This window comes from Cebus imitator, unplaced genomic scaffold, assembly GCF_001604975.1.
Source record: "Cebus imitator isolate Cc_AM_T3 unplaced genomic scaffold, Cebus_imitator-1.0 Scaffold40, whole genome shotgun sequence".
NCBI lineage: Eukaryota > Metazoa > Chordata > Mammalia > Primates > Cebidae > Cebus > Cebus imitator.
In genome coordinates, this window is record NW_016107355.1 from 6,699,398 (window position 1) to 6,710,154 (window position 10,757).

The 10,757-nt window shown below is 41.9% G+C and overlaps 2 protein-coding genes across 2 annotated transcripts in view; one reads left to right on the forward strand and one right to left on the reverse strand.

Moving 5' to 3' along the window:
• The window catches only part of ETFDH (electron transfer flavoprotein dehydrogenase), a 37,668-nt gene extending 32,199 nt beyond the window's left edge, over nucleotides 1-5,469 (reverse strand). Inside the window, exon 1 of the mRNA XM_017526014.2 lies at nucleotides 5,112-5,469. Coding sequence (XP_017381503.1) covers nucleotides 5,112-5,145 — 34 coding nt within the window. The 5' untranslated portion in view covers nucleotides 5,146-5,469. The remainder of the gene's footprint in view (nucleotides 1-5,111) is intronic.
• CUNH4orf46 (chromosome unknown C4orf46 homolog) lies at nucleotides 5,469-7,845 on the forward strand. Its single transcript, XM_017526016.2, has 2 exons — nucleotides 5,469-5,980; nucleotides 7,546-7,845. Exons 1-2 carry the CDS (start codon nucleotides 5,795-5,797, stop codon nucleotides 7,699-7,701), a joined length of 342 nt encoding a protein of 113 aa, XP_017381505.1. The 5' UTR covers nucleotides 5,469-5,794; the 3' UTR covers nucleotides 7,702-7,845.
• Nucleotides 7,846-10,757: the final 2,912 nt, after the last annotated feature.

Below are 10,757 nucleotides of genomic sequence, written 5' to 3' on the forward strand. Positions count from 1 at the left end.
TGTTAGCGTATTTTATGTGTGGCCCAAGACAATTCTTCTTCCGGTGTGGCCCAGGGAAGCCCAAAGATTGAACACCCATTTTAAGGTCTAATAAGAGACATGTATCAGCTATTGTCTCTGAAGCCTGCTACCTGGAGGCTTTAACTGCATACCAAGAACCCAGGCTTCCATAACACCCCTTATCTTAATCCCAGGCATTTCTTTCTGCTGACTTAAACTCTTTAGGCAAACTCAACTTTCAAACAATTGCGAATCAGCAAATCTGAATCTACCTATGACTGGAAGGAAACTCCCTTTAAGAGGTCCTACCTTTCCAGGCCAAACCAATGTAAACCTTACACATATTGATTAATGTCTTTGGCTGTAACTTCTCTCGCTAAAATGTATAAAATCAAGCTGTAACCCAACCACCTTGGGTACATGTTTGCAAGACCTCCTAAGGCTGTATCATGGGTCATGGTCCTCACATTTAGCTCAGAATTAATTTCTTTAAATAGTTTATGGAGTTTGGCTTTTTCATCAACAATTGGGTTAGGCAATGGTTTCTCTAATAGGGCAACCAAAAACATAAGCAACAACAAAAAAATACAGTTAAACTGCACTTCATCAAAATTAAAACCTTTTGTGCATCAAAGGATACCATCAAGAAAGTGAAAAGACAGCCCATGGAATGGGAGAAAATATTTTCAAATCGTGTTTCTGATAAAGTACTTATGTTTAGAATATATAAAGAACTCTTATATCTAGTAATAAAAAGACAAATAACCCAATTAAAAAGTGGCAAAGCATCTGAACGGATACTAGTTCAAAGAAGATATACAAATGGCCGGTAAGTATATGAAAAGATGCTCAGCATCATTAGCCATCAGGGAAATGCAAACCAAAACCACATCCACTAGCATGGCTATAGTCAAGAAGACAATAAAACCACCTTTGCAAAACCTCTAACTAAGAAAATTATTACAGTGAAAGAGAGCTGACCTAACCAAATCCATCTTGCTTTTAACCTCCAATAAGTCCTTGTTCGTTCCTGGAAGTTGGCTGAACTAACTTTGGGAGGAATTTAGTTTATAGTTTAATTTTGAAATAAAGACAGTAACAGCCCTTTTCCAGAGCAAACCCCCTTCCTTCCTGGGGACCAGGCTGTCTTTGCAGGACTAATAAATTAGCTACAAGATTAGAAATTATGATTTAAGAGTCATGCAGCTGGAGGCGGCAAGATTCCGAACCTCCCCAAATTGCTCCTTGGGATAACATAATTATTATAAAAGCTAAGATCAGTACTTGGGACATTTTGCAGATCCTGCACTTGATGGATCAACTGGCACCACCCAGATTGACGAAATAGTGCAAGAGGACAAACTCACCTCCCTATGATTTCAAATCTGACCTGAAAATCAGCACTCCCCACTTTCTAACACCACCCACTCACCAAAATATCCTTAAAAAGCCCAATCTCCAAGTTTTCGGGGAGGCTGATTTGAGTAATAAAACTCCGGTCTCCTGTACAGCCTGCTCTGTGTGAATTAAAGTCTTTCTCTATTATAATTCTCCTATTTTGATAAATTGGCTCTGTCGGGGTAGCAGGAAAGGAGAACACATTGGGCGGTTACAATAACAAGAGTTTGCAAGGATGTGGAAAACTGGAACCCTCATACACTCCTGCGTGGGAAATAAAAATGATGCAGTCTCTTTGCAAAACAGTCTGGCAGTTCCTCAAAAGGTACAACCCATTGTTTTCATACGACCCATTCCTAAGTCTATCCCTAAGATAATGAAAACATATTTCCACACAAAAACTTGCACATGAATGGTCCTAGCTGAATTGTTTTTTTTTTTTTTTTTTTTGAGACAAGGTCTCACTCTGTCACCAAGAGTGGAATGTAGTGATGTGATCATGGCTCACTGAAGCCTTGACTTTCCAGGCTTAAGTGATCCCCCCACCTCAGCCTCCTAAGTAGCTAGGGCTACAGGGGAATGCCATCATATCTGGCTAATCATTTCTATTTTTTTGTAGTCAAGCAGCCTCACTGGGTTGTGTAGGCTGGTCCTGAAATCCTGGGCTTGAGTAGTCTGTCCATCTCAGCCTCCCAAAGTGCTGGGATTACAGGTGTGAGCCACCGCACCTGGCCAATAGATGAATTATTTATAACAGCCAAAAAGTAGAAACAACCCAAGTGTTGACCAATAAATGGTAAGAAGTGAAATATACAAATAATGAAATATTTAGCAATAAGAAATTGAATACTGATACATGCTACCACAGGGAAGAACTTTGAAAATATGCCAGGTAAAAGAAACCAGACACAAAAAGACAACATATTATATGCTTCCATGTATACGAAATATTCAGGATAGGCTAATCTATAGAGACAGAAAGTAGACTGTTGTCTAATGTTGGAAGGGGCTTGGGAGTGAATACAGAGTTTCTTTTTGGAGTGACGAAAATTTTCTAAAATAGACTGCAGTGATGGTTACAGAACTCTGACTATACTAAAAACCATTGAATTGTACATTTTAAATAGTATAAATTGTATGGTTTGTGACATATCTTATTAAAGATTATAAAACTTATAAAAAAATAACATAGCCACATACAAAAATATTATGAAAAGAACAGATTTTTTTTTTTTTTAGAATCTAGGATTTTGAAAGTTATTTTCTAAGAATAATAAAAATCTAAAAAGTTATAATATCACTGGACTAAAAATTCAAACCATTTATGTGACCAAAAAATATAAATGTCTTTAGTTGTCTGTATTCTCCATCAGGTAGCATGCTCCAAAAGCAATTATCTTGTTGTATGTGAAAACCTAATGTTAGGTATAGATATTTGTTAACTAAATATTAGATAGTCATTTTTATACTTTCCTTCACTAGAGTATTCATTTATGATTGGCACATGGTACTACAAAAGATTAATGCTCTTTAGAGTCATTTTCTGTGAAAAGGCAAGTCTCTTAGACACTAAAAATCTGTATTTGATAATTTTTTTTAAAAGTGGCAAATGAATTTGATTATGCAAACTAAGAACTATAGCACTGGGGCCGGGCATGGTGGCTCATACCTGTAATTCCAGCACTTTGGGAGGCTGAGGTAGGAAGATCACTTGAGGCCAGGAATTTGAGACCAGCCTGGCCAACATGGGGAATCTCCATCTCTACTAAAAATTCAAAAATTAGCTGGGCATGATGGTGGGCACTGTGATCCCAGCCACTAGGGAGGCTGAGGCATGACAATCACTTGAACCCAGTAGGCAGAGGTTGCAGTGAGCCAAGATTACACCACTGCACTCCAGCCTGGGCGACAGGGCAAGGCTGTCTCAAAAAACCCAAAAAACAAAAAAACTGTAATACTGGGAACACTTTTTAAGCCTCAGATAACTATTCACCTATGTTTTGAAAAAAACAACAAAAAAAGGTATATTAAATACATAAAGATACTCTAGGACTCAGTGCAAGAGTTCAAACACACTATAATCAATATTTAAAATATTTAGTTTTCAATGCATTGTAATTTAGTGTATAGAAGTTATTTACTTCTGAAAACTGATGACTGGCATATGACAAACTGTAATTCTACTGCTTGTATAGTTACTGATTCTCTTGAGAATATTTGGAACTGTGTAGTCTTTCTCCAAAGGATTGGAAAAAAAAAAGTCACAACCTTTACCCCTTTTCTGAAAACAAATCTGGTATCTCACTTTAGAGATTTGAATATTCAGTCTCCTTGGTCATAAAGTCCTTTGAGCTCATAGTATCACCATATCAAACTCACACCGATGGCACATTTGTGTCTACCTCTTTCAGGCTATGAAAATGGCAATGAATTGCCATCCAAAGAAAACAGAAATTGTAGTGGTTAGCAACTGGGCCCAAGGCTGATGGCATCTAAATCATTCTGTAAGGCAGACAGCATTGACAACTTCAAACACCATCTATCTTATCCATACACTAAGTGCAACAACAAATGCATGGGTGACATGACATGAAATTTAAACAAAGTTCTAATTTAACATATGGAAGCCAAATTTAACAAAATTCTACTTTCATGAAATTTCATAAGAACATCTTTGAATTTGTAATATTTATACTTAATGAACCACCAGAACTTAAGATTAAGAAAATTAAGCCAGTTATGACAGAATACGAGATCCTTTAGTGAACTTTTGTTTGAATTAACAACAACAAAAATTTAAGTAAAACTTTAAAAAGACCATCTAACTTCATCTGTCATGATGGTTCAAAGAATACCCGTAACACGATAAAACCCTTAATTTTATTTTACATTTTTTGAGACGGAGTCTGGCTCTGTCACCCAGGCTGGAGTGCAGTGGTGCGATCTCAGCTCACTGCAACCTCTACCTCCCGGGTTCAAGCGATTCTCCTGCCTAAGCCTCCTGAGTAGCTGGGATTACAAGCATGCGGCATCACGCTCAGCTAATTTTTGTATTTTTAGCAGAGATGAGGTTTCACTATGTCGGTCAGGCTGGCCTTGAACTCTGGACCTCAGGTGATCCACCCGCCTCGATCTCCCAAAGCGCTGGGATTACAGGCATAAGCCACTAAGACTGGCCTTTACAGCTAATTTTAGACAAGGCAGAAAACTCCTGGCTCCAGAGACACTCAGGTTACTTGGTTAACATATGAATGTTAACTATGATGTGACAGATAAGACTTCAATTTCTTTAGACTGAACCAGGATGGCTGCGAAGACCAAGGAAAAAAACTGGGCAAATACAACTTTTTTTTTCCATTTAAAACAAAGCTCTGAGGATTAGAACCATGATTTGGGAAGTCTCAGTTCAGGAGTCCACCGAGATGTGCGTTTGCTGACGGGTGGTGGTGGGTGGGGTGTGTTGACAAGTTTTCTCCGCCCTTGACCTTTAGCCTAGATATTATTTTTTCCAACTGAGGCAACCCCAGAGAGAGAAAGCTAGGGTCCACCACCAGGCTTACAGAGAGTGACCTTTGCCCTAGATAGCCTCAGAAAGCAGATGAGAGAAGAGGGGAGAGGTGAGAGGTGCCTACAGCCCCTAGGACCGGCCTTGTCTCTTTTGCCCTAATTCCTCCACTTTCCTCCACTTACTCCCACCCTACGTTCCCTCTCACCCGGGCACGACAGCTTGGCTAGCGGCACCAGCATGTTCAAAGTCACCAGGATTCTCGGTCAGACAGGACACGAAGACTCTCCGCTGCTCGCGGCGGGCGCTGGACCTCTAGGCCGCGGGGGGCGCCATCACCTGCCGGGAAGCAAGAACTCGACCGCGGTTCGCCTCCCCAGCTCTGCCGACCGCTCTTGCTTCGCGGCGTTCCCGCCTCCTTCTCACTCTGCGCCGGCGCCATGCATGACGCGGCGGCCAGCCGAGGCTTCCGGGTCATGTACCAAACCCGGGAAATTAGGGACTCCAAGTCCCAGCCGGGACGCGGTGAGAGCCAGAGCGCGGCTAGAGGGGTTCACGAATCCCATAGAACAACGCACGCGCAGTGAAAAACAGTGGCAGAGGTGGGGGCGACGCGCACAGCTTCTTGGGAGGGGTAGTCTTCTGCACTCGCGCCCTTCCAGCTCGACTAGAGGCTCGCGCAGGAGCTGCCTAAGGTGAATAGATGTCATCTGATTGGCTGTCCGGAAAAATGAACAGTCTTTGTGGTCCAGGGCTGAGACCCGTGAGGAGACGGGGCGGGATTTCGGGCGCTAGGAGGCGGGGCCCCTTGGCTTTGGGCGCGAGTGGTTAAAAGACAGTTGGTGTCGGTTCGGCTGCTCGAGTTGGATTCCGCGGTCCCAGCCCTGCCCCATGGCCGACCCTGAGGAGCTGCAGGTTTCTTCGCCGCCCCCGCCGCCTCCTTCTTCTCCCTCCTCTTCAGACGCCTCTGCAGCATCTTCCCCGGGCGGGCCAGTGAGTTTGAGCTGGCCAGTTCCGAGCAGGAGCAGCGGCCGAAAGGTTGACCCGCTGGAGGAAGTGGAGCTGCAGATCGGAGACGTGAGTGTGTAGTCGGGACTGCGTCCCTCGTCGGCGCCTCTGGGAAGACTGGCTGCGGCGGGGCCCGCGAGGCCAGGGCGTCGGTCCCCCAACCCCCACGACCGGGGACGACCCGCCCTTCTGCGCCCGAGAGCGTGCGGGCGGGAAGTGGGGAGTGGGAGACGCCAGCAGCTAAAGTGCCACCCCTCTCTGAGGGTTCCCCATTTAGATTTAGCGGTGAGGAGTCTTGGGGTTATCCCTCCACCCGCCCCACCCCTGACTGGTTTCTTTTTGTCTCGCCTTCTGGTTTCAATCATCCGCAGTAACCCGAAGCCCTGCAGCTCTGCCCCGCCCGGTGCTGGCTCTTTGCCTCCTCCTCTCCCATCGGAGAATAGTTTTCACTGCATGGGTTTGCTTGCTGTCTGCGAGTGTTTAGGATAAGACTGTGATTTCTTTCCATGGGACTTAGAGCTCGCTGTTCTACTTGGCCACCTGCCCAGGGACAGATGATAATGCCATTGTCTGCCTCAAGCCTGCTTAGCGGTGGACCCAGCTTGAAGGGTTTAGGTCACGTGGATTGGCTTCATTAAGGGTTTAGTTCGGCACTCCTCCCTTCCTATGATTGCTAGAATGCATACTTAGTAAGGATAGTTTCTGTTAAAATTCGAATCCCCAGAAACTAGCAGCCCACCTCCCACCCCTAACTCACACAAGATAGGGAGGGGGAGAAGGGAGGAGGTCACAGTTTGATGGTCTCTCGAGTGGGTCAAATGGAATGAGGTAACCTTCTGGGAGAGCTCTGTGGCATGTCCTTTCGTAAGGATTAGAAACCAGGGGATGACCTCGATTATCTCATTGCTCCGCAGATATTTTTTTAAGGATGACTAAATTGTGTATCCAGCCTTTATTTTTGCAGAACAAACTGATTGTAAGTAAATATGTAGAATTTTCTTACATATTCTTTGAATATTCTACAAAGAAATATGTAGAATGAAGTGCTAACGTGTTATTTAGGAACAATGTTTTATTTTATATCATCGGTGAGGAAAATATTTGCCTAAAAAGTGAAATTTCCACCAGGAGCTGAGTGTTTTCTGCATTCGTGTGTGATTTCGTTGATGTTTGTCAGAGCTCAGAGTTTCTGTTCTTTGATCTATACATTTTCATTGTTTAAAGTGTTCACAGGTCAATGCCCATGTTACCCACATAGAAGTAAGAATTATTTATGATGAATTCCTTCAGATACTTCTGGCACGTAGTATTAAGGGGTCCAAGTCATCTTGTTGACCTGAGACTCTAGTGTATTTTCATAGATACTGACTTGTCATGTCTCATACATAGTGAATATTTTTCTAGCAGACCTGTTTCATCAAAGCCTACTCAATTTTCAAACTAAAGCATTGGCTCTTTCAGGGAACCTAAGAAATACTAAAAAGCCAATAATTTAGTTTGAGAATAGATTACTTTTAAAGAAAACAGGGACGCTGGTTTCAACGCCTTAAGCTATTTTTAGACTGCTTGTAAAATGAGATGAGAATTTTAAAAATAAACTTGTTTGACTTTTTTTTTTTTTTTTTAAATTTTAGGCAGCCTTTTCATTAACCAAACTCCTTGAAGCCACATCTGCAGTATCAGCTCAAGTGGAAGAGCTTGCCTTCAAATGTACAGAAAATGCACGTTTCCTTAAAACATGGCGGGACCTCTTGAAAGAAGGCTATGATTCTTTGAAACCTGATGACTAATTTGACATACTTCGTTGTTTAATAATGACTGCATTACTTCATACATCTTCATATGTCATATTTGTACATTTACCACACGTATAGGATGACCTCTGTCCAGAAGTTCTGTATGTACTCAGAATGAAATTTTTCTTGGTTTTTGAATAGATGTTCAATCGTAACTGGTGATTCCATAACAAGATAACAAGTGTTCTGTCCATTGGCCCACCTGTGTCTCCCCTCTTGACAGGTCTCTGTGCCACCATTTGTAGCAGTGGCAGTGAGAGACTTGCTCCCGGTATTATGTTGGGGTCTTTGAAGCCTGTGAATGTTGCATTGGTTCTTTTGATCCAATAATTGGCTGCTGTGGCCAGGTTGGGAAACGTCCCAGGAGCGAGCTCTAGCGTAATAGGATGGCGGAATGCCCCAGCTAGTCCAGACAGACTCCCCATCTTGTTCTTTGCATTGGTGAGTCTCTTATCAAACTCCACTATGTCTGTGAAGACTGAGGGGAGTGCTGGTGTCCCATCCATACATGGTTCTAGAAAGGTCTGGATAGTAAAAACTGTTGTCATCTGGGCTCTGGTAGCAACAAGCTTGACCTGATCCAAGAGCTCCGTTCCTTGAACAGATGAGCAAATACAAATTCACCAACCTAAGGTTGACTGTTGATCCAGTCTATCGCAGGCCCAGCATTGTGTGCAACCTACAGGTTTGCACTTTCATCATCTGCTGCCCTGCCTGGTGCAACCATCATGGCCCGGAATCGTTTTTAGACCTGAATAGGATTAGACCAGATCACTTGACCCAATCACAACTCCGAGGAGTAGGCAGCAGCAGTGTTGAAGCATGGATGCCATTTCAGTTTTAGTCATCTGGTCCTGGTCAGTGACAGTCCTTTTAAAGAGTGACTGTGGATGTTTGTTTGCCTTCAACAGTGAGCAAGCTTCTTTCACTCACACCCGCATCTATGAGGCCCTCATGCAGTCCATCAGTAAGACAGCACAAAAACAAAAGGTTTGAGGTAGCTGGATGGAAGGTGGCTCGGAATGCTGGGTCGAACATAGATTTTGCATTCCTTTCAGTGTCCTCCAATCTTCCAATTCCTGCTTCAGGATCCGTGGAATTAGAGGGAAACTGCCTGAATCTTCCACTCAATTGTGATGAGAGTTTCCTGCTGGTCGTATCCATAGACATTTGTTGATCATCCATGCTAACCAATTTGTTGAGTTATCTTCCTTTTCTTGGTTTTCTTGGCTTTTGTGAAAGTGGAATGCCAATGCTATCTTTGAGGCTGACCAGTCCTTGTTTATCCTTAAGTACTTTATGCCTCTGAACTTTCATAGAATCCTTTACGAAAGACAATCAGTAGATGGCTAATATTAATAGTGCCATAGTGCTACCAGTAGCAAACTCTATAGACCGTTATTTATTTGTTTTGCAACAAGATGCTAAGCATGGCAGAGTTTGAAGTTGCGTTTCATCTTAAAGACCAAGGGAGGTAACTTTAAGGTTTCCAATGGTAGATCCAGCTCTATTAGGCTAAGTTGTCTGCAACTAATGATTGTGTCTTTATATCCACAGCACCTAAAACAGGGTCACACAACACTCACTAAATATTTGTTGAATAGAAGAGTTAACAAACGTAATTAAAAGCTTTTTTCTTCCCATATTTAGCATGAAGACTGTAATTGTTTCTCTAGAAAATGTATGAATCTGACCTTTATTGACTTGAAGATAAACATTCTTTTTTACAGAGATTTGGACTTTGATGATAGGTTTTAAAAATGTATGACAAGTATTTTTTGTACTTCTTTGATTTTTTTTTTAAAAGACTTTACTTCAGAAAAGGAAAGACTGTCTAGAAAGAATGCATATTTTTTCTCTATTTCTGTGGTTACTGCTTTTCCAGTTTAACAGTTTTTGTTCTGATACTTGTATATGTTTGATTGCTATCTTTAAAGAGTCTTAAGGTATAAAGCATTGTTAGTATACAAGAATGGCGGGGCGCAGTGGCTCACGCCTGTAATCCCAGCACTTTGGGAGGCTGAGGCTGGTGGATCACGAGGTCAGGAGTTCAAGACCAGCCTGGCCAATATGGTGAAACCCTGTCTCTATTAAAAATACAAAAATTAGCCAGGCGTGGTGGCGCATGCCTGTAGTCCCAGTTACTTGGGAGGCTAAGGCAGAAGAATTGCTTGAACCTGGGAGGCAGAGGTTGCAGTGAGCTGAGATAGCATCGCTGTACTCCAGCCTGGGCCACAGAGTGAGACTCCATCTCAAAATAAAGTGCCTTACCAGATTTATGGCTCTGTGCTATTGCTTTCTGAGCTTTGCAAGTTGTGTACATAATAATTCTAAAGAAGTTACCTTGTTTGCAATGCATCAAATTTAAATGATGTGATTGTTTTTGTATTATTTGACCTTAGTGTTCTATTTTGCATCCTGTATCTTATGTTGCTTTTGATATTTTGTGTGGTGTGTCAAGGATGAAGCCACTAATTCTCTACCATATGTAACTTCTGGACATCTTTGATACGACATCTTAATTCTTTGTAGATATGTACAGAACTATATTCTAACGCCCCACAATGGGGCTATGAGAGGGGACAGATGGATGGGCAAAGAATAGTTTTGTTTAACATATTAGGTCATGGTTCTTGATTAGTTTTTTTAAAGATCACACATAGGGTGTGATTTCTGTACCAAAGTATGCTTATTTCAGTATTAGAAAAATATTCTTACATATCCTGAAAATTGCAATTTTTAAAATGTGTAAAAATTAATTCTTATTAAAAACACATTTTATTTCCATTTCTTTGGATTCATTACCTCAAAACTTTTTTTTTTTTTTTTTACATATTTCAAAGATATAGGAAAGGTAAATGATTTCAAGAAAATTCATGTATTTCTACCACGCAGATGTAGTAAATGTTAGCATTTGGCTATATTTTCTTCAGGCAGATGGACACACACACACACACATATGTGTGTATGTAATTGCAAATGTTAGATACAATTTAAGTTTGTTGCGTCATTGATCCTGTCCCCTTCCTCTCTCTTTGAGGACTCTTTGA